General features: G+C 26.2%; 4 protein-coding genes across 8 annotated transcripts in view; 2 read left to right on the forward strand and 2 right to left on the reverse strand.

Annotated features, from left to right (window-relative positions):
* LOC112691782 (protein eyes shut) overlaps positions 1-5,038 on the forward strand; it is a 32,947-nt gene extending 27,909 nt beyond the window's left edge. For 3 of the 4 annotated variants that reach the window (XM_025566181.1, XM_025566179.1, XM_025566180.1), the window contains exons 17-22: positions 2,171-2,362; positions 2,433-2,674; positions 2,750-2,894; positions 4,236-4,411; positions 4,484-4,724; positions 4,787-5,038. In XM_025566181.1, the coding sequence (XP_025421966.1) occupies positions 2,171-2,362; positions 2,433-2,674; positions 2,750-2,894; positions 4,236-4,411; positions 4,484-4,724; positions 4,787-4,944 (1,154 nt within the window). In that variant the 3' untranslated portion in view covers positions 4,945-5,038. The remainder of the gene's footprint in view (positions 1-2,170; positions 2,363-2,432; positions 2,675-2,749; positions 2,895-4,235; positions 4,412-4,483; positions 4,725-4,786) is intronic. The other variant, XM_025566183.1, reaches the window with a different exon arrangement.
* On the reverse strand, positions 4,997-10,130 carry LOC112691783 (aspartate--tRNA ligase, mitochondrial). 2 transcript variants are annotated; one of them, XM_025566185.1, is made up of 13 exons: positions 9,698-10,130; positions 8,751-8,875; positions 8,512-8,653; positions 8,258-8,434; positions 8,102-8,199; positions 7,926-8,024; positions 7,694-7,864; positions 7,453-7,629; positions 7,215-7,394; positions 6,018-6,308; positions 5,767-5,946; positions 5,276-5,462; positions 4,997-5,202 (listed from the first exon to the last, which is right to left on the reverse strand). In XM_025566185.1, the coding sequence occupies exons 2-13, from the start codon at positions 8,805-8,807 to the stop codon at positions 5,036-5,038; spliced, it is 1,926 nt and encodes a 641-aa protein (XP_025421970.1). In that variant the 5' UTR covers positions 8,808-8,875; positions 9,698-10,130; the 3' UTR covers positions 4,997-5,035. The 2 variants fall into 2 exon arrangements, with proteins under 2 accessions (XP_025421970.1, XP_025421969.1); XM_025566184.1 differs by having other exon boundaries at positions 8,751-8,884.
* A 2,032-nt stretch (positions 10,131-12,162) lies between these two features.
* LOC112691785 (transcriptional adapter 3-like) lies at positions 12,163-16,862 on the reverse strand. Its single transcript, XM_025566187.1, has 2 exons — positions 16,650-16,862; positions 12,163-13,830 (listed from the first exon to the last, which is right to left on the reverse strand). The coding sequence occupies exon 2, from the start codon at positions 13,766-13,768 to the stop codon at positions 12,260-12,262; it is 1,509 nt and encodes a 502-aa protein (XP_025421972.1). The 5' UTR covers positions 13,769-13,830; positions 16,650-16,862; the 3' UTR covers positions 12,163-12,259.
* Positions 16,863-17,014: 152 nt separating this feature from the next.
* Positions 17,015-21,358, forward strand: LOC112691784 (protein wntless). The gene is made up of 12 exons (XM_025566186.1): positions 17,015-17,335; positions 17,427-17,599; positions 17,691-17,796; positions 18,396-18,520; positions 18,581-18,736; positions 19,023-19,200; positions 19,642-19,769; positions 19,900-19,905; positions 20,115-20,273; positions 20,359-20,586; positions 20,665-20,815; positions 21,056-21,358. The coding sequence occupies exons 1-12, from the start codon at positions 17,227-17,229 to the stop codon at positions 21,160-21,162; spliced, it is 1,626 nt and encodes a 541-aa protein (XP_025421971.1). The 5' UTR covers positions 17,015-17,226; the 3' UTR covers positions 21,163-21,358.
* The last annotated feature ends 631 nt before the right edge of the window (positions 21,359-21,989 follow it).

Raw genomic sequence — 21,989 nt, forward strand, 5'->3', positions numbered from 1 at the left:
ATTCTTACGCGAATAAAAATTATAACGAATACGAATAATTATTTCTTTTCCACTTTATTCAGACTAAGGAATTAGTTGTTTTAAGTTGAATTCTAATATTTTGATGTTTATATAATTTTGTCTATTTTGCTGATTTTTAAAGGTCTATTGGTATCTGATTTTCTTATTATATGTATTTGTTTGAAACCTTTTTAAGACCTCTATTATTTTGAATGTATTAGGATGATGATAACAATATGAGTTGAATTCTGAAAGAAAACTTTCACAAGCATTTGTAGCAAGATTTCTACAATAAATAGCACTAGGCTAAATATTAAAGGGGGAAGTAATATTTTTTTCTGTATAATTTGTCACTAATAGCAAAGTTTGTTTATTTTATTATCATCTGGTTTTTCAGTCACGAAACATATATTTTTCTTTGTGTAGGAACTTACATACACGTATATTTTTTTTCGTGTAGGAATTTAAGTACCAATATATTTTTTTTCGTGCACGAACATAAATATATGTAAACGTTTACCTGCTGTATCGTGTGGGAACGTAAATTCGAGATGGTAACATTTTCCATACACACTATATTGAGAGTACAAAGCATAAACATACATTTATTAACATATTTTTTAGATATTTCTTTATATTTTTTAAAGTTTAAATATTTTGTAACATTTTTTAAAATAAATTAAGTCTTATAAATTATTTTTTAGTATACTTTTTAATTTTATAAGCGCAATATTTTGTATTTTTTAGTGCAATACTATTAACTAATTTTTCTATCTTTTGACAACTACAACATCTGTGCCCTAGTTAACACTATTACTAAAAAATAAACAGTATCTGTCTACGTTTTATAAATAAGTCTTATTTATCACAACTATTTATAATAAACTAAACTAAACCGATTGTTTGTAACAGATTATTTGCAAGTAAATTAGACTATACGTATATGCAGGGGCGGACTAGAAATAGAACGGCTCAGGGAGATTTGATAATCTAGTGGCTCATTTTATAATTTTTAATAGATATACTTATAACAATATATAATTTATAAAGTTACCTTGATTCTATATAGTTTTTGAATCAACAATTTTTACTTTTGTAATTTCTGTTCTAATATCTGCATATTAATTTCTAGTAGATTCAATTCGCTTATTTACAAATCAGACTTATAAAAAAAAAAATGAATTTTTAAATAAACTATTAAATTTTCGTTCTCATCAATTTACAAATTTTAATGAAAAGAAAATTACACCGTTTTTGCCATTGCTAGTAATTTATGAAAGATCTTTAGCCAAATATTGAAATTGTCCTTCGAATATTTGTTTCAACACCAGTTACTGACTGTGCAGCCGAACATTCATTTTCGGTTTTAAAAAGAATGAAGAATTATTTATGGCTAACTATGTTGCAAGAAAGATTAAATTCCCTGGTTTTAATAATTAAATGTTTTTCTCGTATACATTTTTACTCAATAAAAACTAATTGAATTCGTATTTTTTTTTAATTAACTTAAATGAAAAAATAATTGCATATTAGAGAAAAAATGTATTTAAGGATATTTTATTACGTAGAGGTTATTTTTATCTGGATAGGAGCGGCAAATTTAATTTTGCATAGGGGCGGAAAATTGTTAAATCCGCCCTTGCGCGTACGTCACACAATCCCATGATATGATTCTCGGCACACTGATCGAGCGTTTACTGGTATTACGAGCAGCATTACATTTCCTTTGGGGCGTGTATTGTACCGGACCGCGTGCCGTGGGATCGCACCTTAAAGACACATCTCTTAAGACAAACGGTACATCTGATTTATGTTGTGCATATTTAGCCGCCAATTGATATATTCTATATAACAGCAGGATGGCAAGCGTCCCGTAATAAATATTTTAGAGAAACTTAAATTATTCAACATTAACTCCATACAACAACGAGCAAGGAAACCCCTTTATTGGAAAATTAATTATTAACACATAATAATTTTCGCAGGTCATAGATTTTGTGGCCTTCAGTTTACATAAATAAAGAACACGACATATTTTCAATTCAAATAAAAATATTTCTATATTTTTAAACAGTTATTATTTACGAGTAGCTGTGTTTTTTTTTTTTTTTTTTTAAGGGGAGACGCAGTCTCAAAGTATCTCCTGTAAAACAGCTACCTATTGTTTCAGCAGGCGATGCACGTCGTCAAGACGACATTTTGGTAGTTCGCAGCGGTAGAGTGTTGACGTTATCCGAATGGCACAGCATACGAGTGGGTCGATACCGTCGCAAACTTTATCTATGGGTCGACGGAATGGTCAACTACGCGGTGCTTCAACCGTCGGAAGGCATTTCTGATTTGGAAAATCTCATATACTTCGGTTAGTACGTCCGCCGCCGTTGGCGATCTCAAACGGCATTGGTATACGATTTCGATTTTTGATTGTTCAGGCGGTCTACCGGATTTATCACGCATGCCACCGGGGTCGACTGCCGGCTTGCCGGTACCGTTCACCGGATGCATCCGGAGACTGTCGGTCGACTACGAAACGATACCGTTGAATTTTTCGTCGATCGCTGCCGGAAGGAACATCGCCGATTGCGACGGGACCCCGTGCGGCGGCGATCTGTGCCATCACGGCGGTAGTTGCTGGTTGGATATGGACATGAAGCCGCACTGCCATTGCTCTCAGGTGTGTTGAGCGCTGTAGTATTTTTTTATACGCGTATTTCATCCGGCGTCTATTGAACTTTGTTTGTTTACCCAGGAATTCACCGGAGACTCTTGTAACAAGCAAGTACCTTGTACCGAATTCAAGTGCCAAAACAAAGGTCACTGCGTGAGCCAAAATAGCAACACATCTTTCGTGTGTAAATGCTCACCTGGGTGGGACGGCCCGTTTTGTACAAAAGGTATGTTTCGATTACGTTACCATAACACTTGTGTTGTAATAGTCGGTTGAATACATGGGCGGACTCAGAAGAACCGTACATTTCTCGAAAAGCCGGCCTAAAGTCGAATTTTAGGGCCGGTTGTAATTATATTTTAACGCGATTTTTACAGTACAATAATAATTTTGCTTTATTTAAAATTTATAAATTACAAATAATACATTTATAATAATCCCCAATATTACGTAATTTTTTGCGCTATGAATAATTATTAAAACTTAATTTACCATTTAGAATTTTGCATTAATTATTAATCCCTTAATAAAATAAGTCAATAAATAATTTTTGCTACGTATTTATATTATGCGTTATACTTCATGTTTTAAATAAAAAAATAACTGAAAAAACGTATGGTATTATAACATAAATATTGAAATAGTGTAATAATTTAAGCAATAGTCTACGGGCTGTTAAAAAAAAAATTCTTGGATCACACTGAAGGAGCCGTCCGTGGTCGAATAGTTTTTTTTTCGAAAATAATAAAATCTACATCATAGTTTAGATAATTATTATAAATAATTTAAACTATTTTGTCACCAAAAATAATACAAATAACACGTACAAAATATTGTGGTTAGTACCTAAACGTGTTTAAACTATTCTTCGGCATATTATTACCTTACAGGATTTTTGAATTCGAATCAGTAATTTAAGAAAATATTTATTAAACTTAAAGTAACTATAGCAAGTAACAAAATAATTTCTAAAAACAAATAATTTATTAAAATTATAAAACTGTACCATCAGTATTACATTTATTTTATGTATAAAAAAGAATGATATCTTTGTTTTCCATAGGAATGTTTGTTCAAATGCGTTTATTTAAGAAGTTATTTTAGAACTTTGTAACTTAATTAATAAGTAACTTTTTAACTTAACTATTTTTTATAGGGATGCATGATCATTTTAAATGGATATTTTAAAAATAACTAAGGAATAGTTAGTTTATTTATTGACTATTATTTTTATTTTCAAAATTAGTTTTTTAATTTTTTTTGTACTGTGATACATACTGTCATATTCATGTAGTAAGAATAAATGATTACATAAAGATTGAGAATAAACTGGAACATAGGACTTTCCCGTGACTATTAATATGTATTTAACCCAAGTTATTATTTTATTTAAGTATACAATTTACTGGTTGAAAATGATAGTATTTCAGAAATTAACATTGTACCTAGTTGTATGGATATTTTATCAAAACAAACTTAACTTAACTAAATTTAAAATAATTATTAATTTTTCCAGTTTTTTAAATAAGTATGTAATGTATAATGGAATTTCAACATTTTATAATAGAGCTTCCAACTGGTCCACCACTGTTTAAAGGACATGGATACTTAGTTCTAAGTAAAATATCATCCCTTACTAAAAGAGAAGGTAACGATGAAGACAATGTGGATAATGAAACACAATTTATAAGTTTAAACTTCTCAACAGCATATGACAACGGATTACTTATTTGGACGTCACAGGTATAATAATCATACATTCACTTATTCTCAAAAAGTTTATAATAAATCTATAATTGTACTTATTATTTAAAGGAGGAGTGGTACTTGGGTTTAGGTATAATTAACGGATTATTGACAGCAACTTGGGGGCAAAAGTATAAAATGCCAAGTAAACTAATAGCGCCATTGTCAAATATAACAAATAATGAATGGCATATGGTAAGGTTAAATGTCACAAAATTAGATGTAACATTAGAATTAGATGATTGGATATCAGATCCATATCACCACAATATAGAATCATTCAATTTGAACGAAAACATAATTTATTTAGGTAATTAAAAATAAAATCTAAAAATATTGATTAAGATTTTTTTACATTAATTATTATTATAGGTGGTGTTCCAGAAGAGAAATACTTTTTAAATGATAGACAAGATTTATTTAAAGGTAATTTTCGAGGTTGTATCGAGCAATTGACTGTTCAAGAAAATGTTATAACTGATTTTAAAAATTATGAAAGTATAAATGTAGATGTGTGTGATACATGGTAAACTATATTAGTTATAAAAATGTGAGCAAAATAATCAATTCTAAAGAACTCAATTTTAATCAGTCAATCAATATACTTTTATTTATTACTATTTATTTATTTTTGTTATCAAAATTTAAATGATATCTTTCCATATCTTCCTTGGTGATTTCTGATGGGCTTCCTGTCAAAAGATCTTTTCCTTCAAAAGTTTTAGGAAAAGCAATAACATCACGAATGCTGTTTGTATTGCACAAAATTGATAGTAATCTATCAACACCTATAAATTAAATCATTTCAATTAATTTTAATTCTATTACGACTACCAATTGAGACTTCAAAAATATTTTTACCTAGAGCTACACCGCCATGTGGAGGACAACCAGACCTTAATGCTTCAATTAGATGAGACATGGTCTCAATAGGTAACTTTAATATGGATTTGATAATTTTTGTTTGCAATTCAGCATCGTGTATACGAATAGAACCACCTCCGATTTCATTACCATTCAAAACCAAATCGTAGTGTTGGCCTTTGACCTACAAAAATAATTTCAATTATTATTGTTATTGATATATAATAAAAAAAAATTATTCAAAAAATTAATTACAACATATAGTATATATTTATCATAATATTTTTTAAAGAATATTGAAAAGAAAATGGTGAATAATAATCATAATTCTAACTAAATGTTTAAACAGCATAAACAGTTAGAAATACATACTTCAATTAATACACACATACCTATACATAATAAATCTATAGCAATAAAATAAATTTAATATGGAAAACTACAACAAAAACAAGAATAAAATAACAAAATGTTATTGAAGTACCTACTTCTAATAAATTATTGGAAGTGATTTCTGTTTGTGGTTGTGTGAATGGATGATGAACTGATTGAATAGAATTGGACACCATTTCAAATAAGGGAAAGTCTACTATCCAAACAAAACGCCAGGGATCAACACAAGAATTAGTCACTTTAAAATGTTCATTAATTTTACCCAATACTGATAGCTGAAATTTTATAATTTTTATGAAGCGACTATTCAAAACATAATAAACAATTTTAACTATTTATAACTTACAGCTTCATATTTTGGACCGCTAGCAATTGCAACTAAATCATGTTCGAGTATATTATCTGTAGTTAGTACAGCAGAAACATCAATTCCTGGAATAATTTTTGGCAGACTTTCTTTAAAAATGTTTAATGATTTTATTTTTATAAGATTAAATTTAATATCTGGGTAATTGGTAGAAATTGAAGTTTTCAAATCATTGGTTTGTTTATTTGATATATTTTTTTCTGAGTTTTTTAAAATAAGAGCAAATACTTCATTTGTTGGATTTGATACAAATGTTGTCCAACTGGAAATCTACTCAACAAATAAATACACAATATAGAATATATAATTTTTTAAATTTAATATATTTTAATTTTCTATAATAATTTGTATTATAATAATAAGTGATATAGCCAGGTTAGTTTAACTGGTAGTACCCCCTCCTCTTATATTTTGTAAGATATATAATAATTTTAAGACATAATGTTACATCATCTCATCATCAAACAATTCTCACAATTTCAACAAATTAAATGATCACAAATTTTACATTTTAACTTATATTTAATAGACTTATTAAAATTAATAAGTTAGTACCTAATTAAGAGAGAGAATTGAAAATTGAAAAGTTCCCTTACAACATTTTTTTGGCTACACCACTGATGATAATAATAATAATAATAATAATAATAATTAATATTAATACTAATAATGTTATATGAAATTACTAAGATGAAATATTTAATTGGAATTAATAAAATAATTTGTAATGTTAAACTTGTATTTTAAAATTTATAATTAATAATAAAAAAAAAACAGTATTGTTAAGACTTCAAATCATATATAGAATTCAATTTGAAGTGGCAAAGAGAAGATCAAATTAATTTTAAATGCAAAACCAAAATAATTAGTTAGGTTATAGTTTTAATTTATATTCAATGTAAGTCAAGTAAGATAGCACTAAAAATGTATTTTAATTTGTATGCCATTATAATTTGATCTCGTAGTTAAATAAAATGATTTAATTAAATGTTTAGATACTCAATAATAAGCACCACGGAGATTTTAATTGTATATACTAAAGTCATCACTAAAATGTATAAAAAAAAGTAATAAAATGAAGTCTCAGTCCAAAGTATTTTTTTAATTAATCTTTAACTAAAAAAAATGTAGACGTTTGATATAAAAATGAATAATGTAAAAAAGCATCATAATTACTTTTGTACTGCATCCGATATCTGGTTTATCACTACCATAAGTTTCCATAGCTTCTTTATAAGACATTCGAGGAAATGGTATTTTGATTTTACCCAATTCTGGTGGCCAAATAAATGATAACATTTCTTCAACCAGTAACATAACTCCACTTTGATCCGTAAATGACATTTCAATATCCAACTAATTTAGAAAATTAAATAGATTAAATTAATCAATACATCAGTTATTTTTTATTTACTTGAGTGAACTCTGGTTGTCGGTCTGATTTAGCACCTTCATCCCTGTAACATTTTGCCACTTGAAAATATCGATCCACAGAACCAACCATTAACATTTGTTTTAATTGTTGTGGACTTTGAACCAATGAATAACATTTTCCTTTTTCATGAGTAGGTACAATAAATTCTTGGGCACCCTAATAGTAACAATCATATTAGTAAATTCAAACTAAATATAATATTAAATTAAAATGTAATTACACCAGGAGTTTTTTTGAATAATGTAGGTGTTTCTACTTCAACAAATTCACGATTGTTAATCAAAAACTCTCTCATTTTCATCAGTAACTTAGACCTCAAACGTAAATTAAACTGCATTTCAGGAAATCGTAAATCAACATAACGATATTTTAACCTCAATGTTTCATTGGCCTGCAATTAAAGTTATAAATTTAATGAGAAATGTTTAGTCAAAAACAATTATTACACATACCTTATTAAATGTTCGTACTTGAAAAGGTATCTTAGTGTCTACAGAATTAAGCAAAATTAGATTATCAACAATAACTTCGATCGATCCTGTAGATTGATTCTAAAAAATTTGTTACTAAATAAAATACAATTATTTTGACACTTCTATTTTGATTATAGCATAATAAAATAACTTACTTTATTAATTTCATTAACAGGCCTTAATTTTACAGTGCCATAGCACATCAACACAGACTCAAGAGGTAATTTCTTAATTGCAATTTTTAGGTCAATACCTAGATAAAAAATTTTGATAATTTTCTCATTAACTCTTGTAAAATATAAAATTAATACTTGCGTTTTCAGGAACAATGAGTTGTGTTGAACCATAAGCATCTCTTAAGATAATAAAACGATTTAATCGTACATGTTCTAACCAGCCACAAAGAATAACTAATTTTCCAGAATCTTCAGCTCTTAGTTGACCACACGTATGAGTCCGAGAGGTGTATATATTAGCATTTGAAAAATCTACATAGATTAAAATATAATGTGAATTATTAAATAAAATAAATCAAAACATTAATTATTTGTAAAATTATACTAACTGTATAATTCAGATACATATTTATGTTCTTTCTTGATTTCTTGGTTATTCGTTATTTTAGCCACTGTAGTTGAGCTTTTTTTTCTACTTATACTTTTGTTATGATTTACAGACAAAATCCTAGTGCGATTTATCAATAAATCCTAAAATTTAAACATTGGATCATCAATTTTAACACCTACTATATTATCATCAATATTATAGAGTATTTAATATTATATTTACAATACAGTGACTTACTTTGTAAATATTTGTTCTTATAAGTATACTTCTGACAAAATGCTTTGTATGATACATGTTTCTTGGATATTTGATATAGTTGATAAAGTAAATATTTTTAACTTCATAAAATAAATTTTGTAAAACTATAAACACTAAGAGAAATTAATTTTAAATACCTTTTGGATTTGTATCAAAAGTATTTCAACATTTTGAATTGCTTCACATTTCAAGTTTTTTAAATAAATTATATAATTATAAAATTATGTAAATAAATGTATATTGCAATTAATCATCTAGTATCATATAGGTACTATTCTTGTATTTGTATTAATTTTGAGCAATAAACATAATTATCACCAATTATATATACACGGTAAGTATTTTAACATACATAATTAATGAAAAAATAAAAATTAAAATGAATGCTATAATACAAGTATTACTAATATTGAAGACTGTTCAATTATTTTAGTACTTTTACAGACGAACAAAATAATTCTGAATAGCAGATTAATGTTGTACCTATTCGAGTTTAAAATAATTATAATAATTGTTATTATGTTTTTGTTATCTAACCTTTGTTTACTAGCAGCTTTCTGTGATAATTTGGATAAATTGGAACAGTTACTTATGTTTTTGTTTAATTGTTCATAAAAAAAAACTAAAATTAAGATGATTCAACACTTAAGTTTTTTTTTACTATTGACAAGTATATCTGAATTTCAAATCCAAAGTTTGATATTAAAGTAAACATAAAAGTACTCTAATTTGACTAGTATTTAATCTTAACATATTAGAAATTTACACTAGGTAGTTAACAAATTTGCAATGATAAAATAAGTAATTTAAATCAATTATATGTAGTTTTGATGTTTACACGTTAATTTAATAAACTTAAAAAGTATGACTTATCAGTCGTATACTTCTCAGCATTTTTAAACATAATAATATAGCCGTTTACGAACCGTTGCTTGGTTGGATTTGATTGACTCGTATTTAAAACGATTGTGACGCCGTAAATCAAAATGAGATTATCACTGTAAAAGCTTTTGAAGAAATTTGTTATTAGAACTAGTGATGGGAACAATCGAAAGAAAATACTCGATTGTTCCCGATTGTTTTGAAAATGATTGAGTGATTCTCTATGTATCGAAATCAGTTGAAAGTATCCACTAGATTGACCGAGAGGATTTTTCGAGTGAATTTCTCTCGGTTATCAAAATCACTCGTTGTCAATCTGTGATAATCGAATGTCAAATGGTTGAATGCTTATAACCACTACTATCTACTAGTAGTTAACCATGCCAACGACTGGGCGAATGACTTCGTAATAAAATATTTAGTACTAAATTACTAACTTCTAAATTGACCGAGAGAATCTATAGATTGTTAAATTATCTCTATTACTAACCTCTCGATTGTATCTAATATTGCCGGTCGAATTGTGGTCGAATGTTTATACAATAATTGTTGTTATCAGTTGATAACATGGAGGTGGAATTTTCGTTGATTAACCGCGTGTTATTATAGTGAGGAATCCTTTAGACGAGACAACGTGGGCTGACTACTAGGACAGATTAAATGAAACAATTAATGTGATCTCTGGTACTAGCGTCCGAAATTAACCGCTTGACAAGAACAGCATTTCTACGGGTAGAAGCCAAGGGCGGAACTAAGAAGTGAAAGACGGAGATTCATTCCTGGGCGTAAAGTTTTAGAGGGTGTAATTTTTGTAATTATTAACAACCGATTTGATATTTTTAACCTTGTTAAATACCAATATTAGGTTAAAGCTCAATAAGTATGATTGTATATTAATTGTTAGAAAAAAATTCCCGATTAAAGTATTTGATTATTGGTTTATGGTAGGGCATAATTTTAACATTTTTCCCGGGCGTAAAAATTCCTAGTCCCACCTTTGGTAGAAACGTACCCACAAGACAAACACGGAGTATGTCGTGCCACGGGATTCATGTGCCCTTCAGTTTTTTTAATGTGTATGACATGTTCGGATTATAGACGGAATACGCGTGTCTACATACACTTGATTTTTTTATTTTAATTACTTACTTAAAATTATTTTTAGTTATTGAGACACGTATGAAGATTCCATAGACACGTTAAGCAATTTTTAAAAATTTGTAAACCTATTGTTTCTACCGTGTATTTTGTTTGATTCATACAAATAACTCATCATTGAAATTTAAAAACGTGAACACTTTTTAAAATGCATTTATTTATTTATTAAGCATCATAATACTGAATAGGTGCTTGAAAAAAAATGTATTCACTTTTACGCTGTTAATTGAATACGAGTATATGTTGTACTATACATGACAATATAATAGTAATAATAATAATAATAAAAAGGTTTACACTTAACAAGACTATTAATAAATAATAAAATACGATTTTTGATCATGGTTAGATTATTTTTTAAATCGATTTCCACCTTTCAGAGAGAAAATTATAGGATAAACAATAGTAATAATAGACATTAGTGGCATCTAGTCGCCACTGTATTATAACCATCATAGAAATTGAGATGAAAAAAATAATCAAAATAAGACACAACCTTGATACCAAAATATAATTAAAAAGCAGGATTAACAGTAAATAGGATTAATAAATATTCACTAGTACCAATAACTCTTTTTTATTAGTTTTAAGACAGTGACTATACAGCTCAAAAATTAATATTATTTAACAAGAAAATGTATTTATTTTGTAATAACTTTCTTAGCCATAAATAATAATTAAGTGCATAATTAACCAAAAATACATCAACTGAAAATACATTTGATTAAATTAAATATAATATTGATTAAACATAAAATAATATAAATTTAATACTCAAAAGTTAACTTATGCATAAATTAAGTATATTTTATCATATTTTTATCCTTTGATTAATCTTGTAAAACTTTTTTTTCCCTTACTTAATAAAAACTACATATTTGGAAACAATATAAATATAAGATTAGACAATTAATAATTTTTGAATAGTAATTTAATATATAAGAACAATATATTACATAATTGGTAATGATATGAAATAAATAATATGAAAAGTATTAATAACTATATATAAATACAAATTTTAATTCAATTCTTGATCCTACACAACATAAAAAAAATGTAAGTTATAAATATGAACAAGTTAAATGGGAAAATGAATTAAAATATAATATATGAAAACAGATAATTAAATAAAACATGAATAAATGTGAACAAATAATTTAAATAATTTAGTTTAAAATAAATAAATTAAGATAATATTATCATGTTCATATGTTCTTTAGAATCTAATAAGTGGGTTTTCTCAAATAAATGATGTATATTAATGTTGAATTTAACTACATCAAACTAAAAACATAGATTCTACATTTTGGAATATGTTAATAAAAATAATTTTTATGTTATACCTAAATTAAAATTTGTTTTAAAATATTCACTAAAGAGTAAGGTATTGTGAATTAAAATAATTAAGATTAATAGGTTGTACTATACTTTAATATTCCAACATTTTATTCAGTCTTATACTCTGATTCCTCATCTGTTTCCAAAGTGTGATGAATATCCATTACATTTTTAAATGTGGGCACTTCAAAATGTTCTTGAAATTGGTTAGTTTCTTCATCACTTAATTCTGATTCATCCGAAAAAAAATTACTTAAATACTTATCAGGATCAACTTTTTTTAAATGCAACTGTGTTAGGTATTTGTTGCGCTTGTCAGTTAATAATTTCATCTCATAATTTTCTTTGGAATATTGAGCAATTTTTTCATCATTTGATAATAATTTATTTGGTTGTCTTTTATAGTTCAAAATTTCATTTTCCACTTTTTTCATTTTTTTATATGTTTTTTGTTGAAAATAGTCTTCACGACATCTATTCAGTAAGCTAGTTAAGTGATTTTTGTTGATATTTTGTAGCTCAGCTAATGCTATATTACATTTGTTTATTTCATCTAAAATTTCATCATCATCTTCATCAGATTTAGTGTAAGAAGGTGGTGATTTTATAGTTGGTGGCACTAGTTTAGAATGACAATCCTTTAATCCTAATTCCTGAAATTGTTTTTCAACATTTTGTTCTTCATTAAATTTTTTACAAGAATTACTCATTTGATCTAATTCGTCTTCATTATTTTTTCCATCTACTAGTTTTTCTTCAAAGTCTTTAAATGTCAAGCTTGAATGTTCTAAAAGAGCTGAGGTAACTCTTTGATATATTGGTCGAAAATCATCATTATTTTGTGCAATAAGATTAATTTTATTCACTAATTCTACTACATTAGGCATTACTGGCGTAGATAGTTTATTCTTTGTAACTGTCTGAGAACATGACGGCTGGTTCTTTTGATTTTTCAAATCTTTTTGTGTCCAATTTTTTGAATAATGTTCACCTAAAGCGGGTACTTTGAATATATCATCACTGAGCTCGTAAGATAAAACCATTTTTTCTAACCAAAGAAGATTTTTTTTATCCACATGTGCTAAATATGGTTTAACCGTGGACCAAAATTTGTTTTCTGGTTCAGATTTTTCTTTTGTTTTTCTTGATTTTTTAATGGATTTATTTTGAATATATTCATTTAAAAGTGGTATTTTTGCAACCGGTTTTGGTCTGATAGCAGATGGACAAGGATTATTTGTAGACGGACCTTGAGAACTAGTTGACTGTATTGATTTTAATGATGCTAGTTCATTTTGAATTGATATTTTGCGAAACATTATAGAGCTTAACATACTTTCAAGAAACCATTGAGTTTGATCTAATTCATCATCTGTCAACATATATTGAGAATTATCTTCGCGGGATTTAACTAAATTTTTCAGAGATATATATGTTGGATTTTTTTTTATATTTAAAGATTTGAGTCTAGTTAATGTAATTTCTTCAATAGCTGGATTATTTTGCCTAATTGTTGATGGTGATGGTGTTTCTATATCAGAGGGTTGAGATATATGAGATTTTGGTACTCTTTTCTTTGTCATGATTTTACTGCGAGTTTTTCTTTTTGGTGCCATAATGACTTCTAATAGTTTTAGACACAGTTCCGTTTTCAAGTTATGAAACACAAATTGTCAATCTATCGAACAACAATATTTTTCATATAATACATACATTTTGAATACATTTTATAATTTTAATAATTTTTTTTAACATAATTTAAAAAGCTATTTTTGTGCTCTCTGATAATGTAATTATAAAAATCCTCAATATATCTTTCTATATTTTTCAATTAACTAGTAAAATAATATGTTGTTAGCATAAGCACACAAGGGCCCTCTAAATAAAGTTAAAGTCATCAGCTATGTAGGCAGTCTGATAAATAAGGTAAAAAATATACTAATGGAAAATGTATTTATTACTTTAAAACTTTTACACAATAAACAAGATATATTTTACTATTTTTGTACAATCACTATTCAATTTGATGCATTTTTTTCAATGATAGAATAACTTGAAAATTCCATCTAGGAAATATGCAGCACATTTTTAATTAAAGTTTTCAATAACTGCATTTATGAATTCCTCCTCATTTTGAAATGTATTTTTTAACAGACCAGAAAAAAAATTTGAAGGTGCCTGAATAGGACAATATTGTGTATGTTGTAATACTTCCCATTTGTATTTTTCCAGCTAAGCTTTGGTTTTTCTCGCTGAATTTGGTTTTGCATTCTTATGCAACAGTTTTACATTTTCTGAGAGTAATTACCCTATTTTCTAAAAATTACATTTTTTCTTTCAATTTTTCTGACGTTTTAATTTATCGGTCATCATTTATTGTTTTATTTTTTGATAAATTGATGATGTATCTAAAACAATATTACAGAATACTTTGATCAAAAATGTGCTGTGTATTTCCAAGACAGCATTTTCAAGTTACTCCATTGTTGGAAAAAATGGTAAAATAAACCTTATTTATTGTGTAAAAGATTTTTATTATAATTAATTCATTTTTCATTATTTATCTAACAACTTATATATATATATATATATATGTTATTCATTTAGATTTATCATAAGCAAAAGCATATTAAATTATTTATTAGAATTAAAAATTGATTGCTCTCCAGGACTGGTATACTAAAACAATGATTGATTTATTTTGGGCATCACTTGATAAAAACAAAACTACAATCATGATATCCAACATCCAAAAAATATAGGAACTCATAGAAGAAGAAAAATTAACTATAGATTGATTTTATAAACATAAATATATTTATTAAACACCTTATAATAAATAGGTAGCTAAAAATTTTCATTTAAAATCATTAAAAGAAATCAATACAATTTGTATTGGATAAAGAATAAAGATGATACAGATATTGTATTTATTGTATTAATATTGACATTAAATATCAATATTAAAATAAAATAAAATTTTTATTAACAACCATTAAATACTAATTTGATTTAATGTTATTTACAACTTCCACTGCTTTAATTTAAAATACTTTGGAAAGGTTGCTGCAAAAAAATTTCTTAATTATCAAAATAAAAATCAATATAAAAATATTTTTTTTAATAAATTGATTAAAAATTCTAAAATTATATTTATATTTGATATCTATATATATGTATAATAATATGAATTATACCTAACTAGAATAATAATATGTATTTATTATATACATAATCATTATTATACTAAGTCAATTTATATTAATTTGTATTTTATTTTGATATAACTACTAATATTTTAATCTGAGAATATTTATATTTACTAGAATTAAGTTATGTAGTATGATGTGTAAAAGTATATGATAAAATTGCTTTAATAATACGATGATTATTTATATTTTTTTATTTAAGTATACAAGATTTATTTTTTCTGAGGGTTGCCTATCCATCTGGAAGAAATTTATTGGTTATCATAACAAATAAATCAGAAAATATTACTCTAAAAATTATCTGGTACTAACAATAAATAAACAGAAATATGTTAGATATTTGTTTATTTATTTATACATAATTAAAACTACTAAAGTTAAAATTTATTTATTTTAATAATTATTGACTTATATTAATTTATAATTGAAAAAATTATTAATTGAGTCATAAGATTTTATTTTTTTATACAGCTATATTTAATCAAAATAAATACATTTTTGCGTTCAGATTTGTAACCAGATCAAACTAAGGTTTGCTTCAAACACTCAAATAAGGGACATAAATTAAACCATAAATATTAAATACATTTTAAGAATTGATAACATAGAATATGAATTCAATACCTCAAAATACACTCTAAATAAAAAAAAAAAATTATATTTTAATAAGAGTTGCTTTTTTTCTTTCTGTTATATATTAATAAATATATAGCTAATAATTTACAAAAGTATATTAATATTAAATTAAATTTTTCTAAATAATAAATTGTAGTTTTTTGAAACTTTACCGAAGTTATATTTAATGAGAATTATTTAACTAGAACCATGGTAAATCATTTTGGAAAATTAAATTTGTTTATGCGTAAAATGAAGTATCTACTACCATGCTCTCTATTTGAATAACTGAAAAAAGAAAGAGAAGAGAGAAGGTAAAAATGTAGATAAAATCCCTCAGAATGGAACAATAATTATAAGAAAAAATATAACTTGGTGTCATAATTTATAAGACAAATGATTTGCTTTTATTTTAAGTGAAACACAGTGCATTTTTTAAACTACTCAACTAGGCACCAACAAATGTCACCTGGTGAAAATATTTTTTCACCTTGTTGATAGTATTCGTATTTTACAAAGACCGGGAGAAATTATACGGAACAATCGGGAAATATAATCTTCCTGATACTATACATTGATTATTTCGAGAGAAAAAAATGATTGGTCGCCCAGTCGAAATCCCTTAAAAAATGCACGGGTGTGCGCACGTGTTAGAACCATCAAAATTACTAACCTGTCAGAACGGTAATGACGTAGTTCGCGGACAATCAATATTACGTAAAAAAAAAAAAAAAATTAATGTTCAAATTGCATACTAAATTTATTGCAAACAATTTGATGAAGTCTGATAATCTACAATTCGTGAAGTGTCACGGCGGGAAGGTACGTACATACTGCACCGTTTACCGGTCACCATTGCCGCGCCGTATTTACGACTCTCGCGCCAACATGGATGTGCTCACCAATCGAACCGTGGAGGTAACCAATGTTCCGGTGTTTGCGCGTGCCTGATAACGCGGCGTTCATTGTCTCCGGCATATCGTTCGTTTGCCTGTTACATTTGTTACACAAAAACGTTGTTATCACGAACGAGTGTGGCACCGCCAATAATCTTCGGTCGCACGACATTTTTCTTTTGATGTTGCACGACGATTCAACACAACAAGGCGGACATCACACGTTCTCCTCGTCGTTTGATCGCGTATCGCCAGTCACTGTGCTCGTTCGTCAGCAAAACTCGCGTTCTCGATACGTACTCTGCTGCGTGACGGCGTTTAAAGCATAACAATTATATTATACACCGACGTAAGATGGCCGGCGGAGTCATACTGGAAAATCTGAGCGGCAAGAAGCTGTTCGTGCTCGTGGCATCGTTGCTATTTTGCCAGTTGGCCAGCTTTTTGATCGGCGGAATCGTAGGTAAGTCATAACATAGCGCTGTACGCGACTGTTGTTGCACCATGTTCCAAACCCGTACCGATATTTATTCGTATTCGTTTCTCACTTGCAGCTCCTCCTCCGTCCGCTACCGACATGGTTTTGGCAACAAAATGCTTGTACAATGATAGCAACCCTTGGTCGTACATCAGAGGCAATGGCATGTGCCTTCCTCATTACCTGGATGTTTACAAGGATAATCCGGCCTCTAATTCAATGGCTAATGATATTGTGTTTACCTTCCAAGTATGAATGAAAAATAATCAGTAGCCGTTTTTAGCAGTCCATCTATTGATTATTGTATGGTTAATGATTTCTTATCAAATTTATTATATAGATTCCTACTCCGCGAGATGGCCTAAAATTGGATTATTCTCGATGGCAACAGAATCTCATTGGTGTTCTTAACTTTGACATTGAATATCATTCAGGCACCAAAATGGGTATAATAACCATTAATTTATTTGCTTTTATATTTTTAATTGAACAATAATACAATTATTTATATTTTAGTAAAACATTTTAAATCTTGTACCTATATATGTAAATCAATTATTTGTGTTGAATACTTGATTTTTTTATTTTCATAAATTTAATAAATAATTATTTTTTTTAGATAAGCATGTTTAATTAATAAAAATACATAACTGAATGTAAAATAAAAAAATATCTATTATAATGAATACTTTTATCACTTCATTATTTTGATTAATTTAGAATTAATATTTAGGCATCTAGTTTAATTATTTTACTTTTAAAAACAATGAAAAAAAAATAAATGTAATTAATTAAAATAACGTTTCATCTACTAAATTTCATGATTTTATTTTATTTTTAACTAATATTTAATAGTTAAATCAGTATGAATAAGAATAAATTAAAATATAGTGTTGTTAATATGTAATTTTAAAAAAATACTTGTGCCATTGTCAAGTATTAATTAATAATTAACAGTAAAAAATATTAAATTAGTTTTTATTTTTATTTTTTAATTAATTTTTTATTATTTAGATAATCGTAAATATTTAAAATTAATTTTTAGATCGTAATCTTGAATTAACATTGGATGCCAAGCTTGGTTATAGCAATAAAGGAGATCGAGATGGTGACTGGAAGTTATATGCTGCTTCTATTGAAAAACGTAATTTAGATTGTGTTTCAGAAGAGGTAATATATTTTCTTGTTTATTTATTTCAAAGTTTTCCTCCTTAATTTTTTTAATTTTAGAAAATTGATGGTCATAATTATCAGTGTGGATTAGTACCACTTTTTGAGCTTGGATCATTATACCACGATTATTATTTAATCAATATAAAAATTCCAGTTGATGAACAGAGAGGAATAAACACTGGTTTGGGTCATTTAAAAGATGTTTGGCTTGTGGTAAGAATGTTACAATATTTTAAATTAAGTGTAATGTTTTCAAAGAAATACATAAGTACAGAATATTTAATATAACTATCATTTTTAAATTTTCATGAATAAAAATAAACTTTAAACCAACATTTCATTTTTAAAAATATTTAAGGTATTCATAGTACCAAATTATCTTTCACAATATTAATAATTAATTTTCTTTATCGATAATTAATTTCAAAAATAAATCTATCTGATTATTCTTATTCAAATATTTATTCAACAATTATATGTTTTTGTTTTTTTATTTAAGGTTATTAATCAAAATGGCGGGTTTACTAGTGTTTGGCTTTACATGAAAACAATATTTTTTCCATTTATTGTAGCAATTATGATATGGTTTTGGAACAGAGTTCACATGTTAGCCCGTAAACCAGTTTTACTGGAAAAAATGTTGATGACAATTGGATTTGCACTCACACTTTTAAATCGTAAGTGATATTTATGTACTTATTTTGATTAAAAAAATAAAACTATTACCTAGCATGTGTCTCTTTTTAGTGTTATAACCTTTATGTAATTTAATTAACAGTTTAATTTTTATTTTACTAATATAGACAATTATATACTGTAAATTATAATAGTTCGGTTAATTCTAAATTTAATTATTTGAAAGATTCACCTAATTATTAAATATAGCAACAAAAAAAAAATATTTAATTTACACATTTAATCGAGAATTTATTTATTTTTGTAATCATTAATGTTATCATGGTTAATAGACAAATATGTATAGAAAATAATATATTTTAAGTACAACACGTGCATATAATAATAAAAAATCATTTGATTTTTATATATAAATTTAATATTGAACACTATATAGTATATTTGTATGATAAATCTTGTATAATTAAATTTTTTAATTTTAGTTCCTGCTGAGTTTTTGACATTATATTATGACATGCCATTCATGTTGCTCTTGCAAGACATACGACAAGGAATATTTTATGCTGCATTACTTTCTTTTTGGCTGATTTTTGCTGGTGAACATCTCATGGTAAATATTTTCTGTAATTATAAAGAAATATTTATATTTATTGCTAAATTGACACATATATATTTATTAATTATAATAAACATTAATTTTGTTTCATATATGTTCAATTAAAATTGTGGTTCTTCTTTAGATTCAGGTAAATATAATTTTTTTTTTTTTACTTTAATTTAATTTATAATGAATGTGGATTATAATAATGTGTAAGAATTTAATTTTGGGTTAAACAGTAGTTTTATAATTTATTATTAATTTTATCAACATCAAAGTGGTGTATAATATTATCTTATTTTACTGTTACTGTCGACTCAAAAATTATAATGCTTTTTTTGAATAATATAATTATAGGATTCTCATCAGAAAAATCTACGTACATATTGGAAACATTTAAGTGCTGTTGCTGTTGGTTGTATTTCTTTGTTTGTATTTGACATGTGTGAAAGAGGAGCACAATTAAAGAATCCCTTTTATTCTATTTGGGCAACTAATACAGGCACCAATTTAGCTGTATCCTTTTAAATATATAATTGTTATTGTATTGCACATAGTTTTAATTTACAATTATAATTTTCTTTAATGTAAACAACTTCAGTTAAGTTTCATAATATTAGCGGCAATATCTGGTGGATGTTACTTTTTATTTTTATCATACATGATATGGAAAGTGTTCTGCAATATCAGTGCTCGAAGATCAGCATTGCCATCTATGTCAAATGCCAGGAGGTTACATTACGAAGGGAGTATTTATAGATTTAAGTTTTTAATGATAGCTACATTATTGTGTGCAGCTTTAACTGTAATTGGATTCATATTGGGCCAGGTAAATTATTCTAATAAATTGCTTTTATAAAATTGCATTGTATTTAAAATTAAATTCTGTTTTATTTGTGTCTGTTAGGCTTCAGAAGGACATTGGAAATGGAACGAAACGAATAATCTCAATTATGCATCTGCGTTTTTAATCGGTGTTTATGGAATGTGGAATATATATATATTTGCTTTAATTGTATTGTATTCTCCTTCTCACAAACACTGGCCTTCTGAAATTGGTAATGTTATAAAAAAATAATTTTTATCCCTACTACTATTACTATAATTATTACTTATAAAAATATTAGTACCATAAAATACATGTTTAATGTGTTAGACGGTATTTAAATTACAAATATAAATTAAAAATGGCAATAATAAAAAAAATTGTTTTTGTTATGACTCATTAGTTAAGATTTTAGGTTTTAGTTTTTTTTATTTATATACTTTTGTTAACAATTAACTTTTTTTTTCTTTAGATGTAAACAACAGTTCCAGTGATACAATTGAATTTAGCCGTCTTCCTACAGAGCCTACAGAAATGTCTTCTCTGGCATCATTCTCTAGGAAATCTGCTTTTGACTGATTATTCAAACGCCATGATATATTCCTAAATCCTAACTTTAAGTTTAATAATGATGTTTTATAATGATTTCCTCATTCTTAATGATAGGTCTATGATAGACAAATATTGAATATCAACTATTTTTTAAAACTCAAGACATTTAACAGTATTATATCGTATTATTGCAGTATTATATTATTTTTTTCATATAGTGTTCATATAGGTTATGTCCTTTTTTATAACTATTTTACTTAATTTTACTAGTATAAGATTATTTTTAGTAACATACTTAACACTTAATCTTGTATTACTATATTATTGTGTGTTTTTAAATGTATTTCTTTAGATATTAAGTACTCGTGTATACAATGTTCAAATACATAGATATGAATAAGTGTTTAAGATATCCCTAATAGAACTATTTGATAATTTTACTTAACAATTTAGAATATAGTAACTGATAATAAGTACCTTTTTAATATTAATTTTACAGTTATTATTTTATTTAAGAATTTTGTAACAATAGTTTTAAACATAATTAATATTATTTAATTATTTTAAAATGCTATGATATAATTATTTGCCAACTCTATAAACGTGAAATATCTTAAAAAGCCTAGTTAAAACAGTATTCAAAAATGTTCTATATTTTTTTTAGTCAGTTGTGAAAACTTACCTTAAATAGACTAAGCAGTTGTTTAAATGACATTTTAACTAGAAATAGCTGATTATTAAATCATTTATCTCCTGTATTATTTAATATATTAAATAAATAGATAAAAATAAATAAATTATAATATTATCATATTATGATAATAATTATGATTTAATTCAATTGTAATTTATAT

The sequence above is a fragment of the Sipha flava genome, unplaced genomic scaffold, assembly GCF_003268045.1.
Source record: "Sipha flava isolate LNK unplaced genomic scaffold, YSA_version1 66_pilon_pilon, whole genome shotgun sequence".
NCBI lineage: Eukaryota > Metazoa > Arthropoda > Insecta > Hemiptera > Aphididae > Sipha > Sipha flava.

Coding starts and splice junctions, on each gene's coding strand:
- LOC112691783 (XM_025566185.1), bottom strand. CDS start 8,807: ATGTATCATACAAAGCATTTTGTCAGAAGTATACTTATAAGAACAAAT. Junction 8,435..8,511: donor ATATGTATCTGAATTATACA/GTTAGTATAATT, acceptor TAATCTATGTAG/ATTTTTCAAATGCTAATATA. Junction 7,395..7,452: donor GACAACCAGAGTTCACTCAA/GTAAATAAAAAA, acceptor TTTCTAAATTAG/TTGGATATTGAAATGTCATT.
- LOC112691784 (XM_025566186.1), top strand. CDS start 17,227: ATGGCCGGCGGAGTCATACTGGAAAATCTGAGCGGCAAGAAGCTGTTC. Junction 18,737..19,022: donor TAAAAGATGTTTGGCTTGTG/GTAAGAATGTTA, acceptor TTTTTATTTAAG/GTTATTAATCAAAATGGCGG. Junction 19,201..19,641: donor TGCACTCACACTTTTAAATC/GTAAGTGATATT, acceptor TTTTAATTTTAG/TTCCTGCTGAGTTTTTGACA.
- LOC112691785 (XM_025566187.1), bottom strand. CDS start 13,768: ATGGCACCAAAAAGAAAAACTCGCAGTAAAATCATGACAAAGAAAAGA.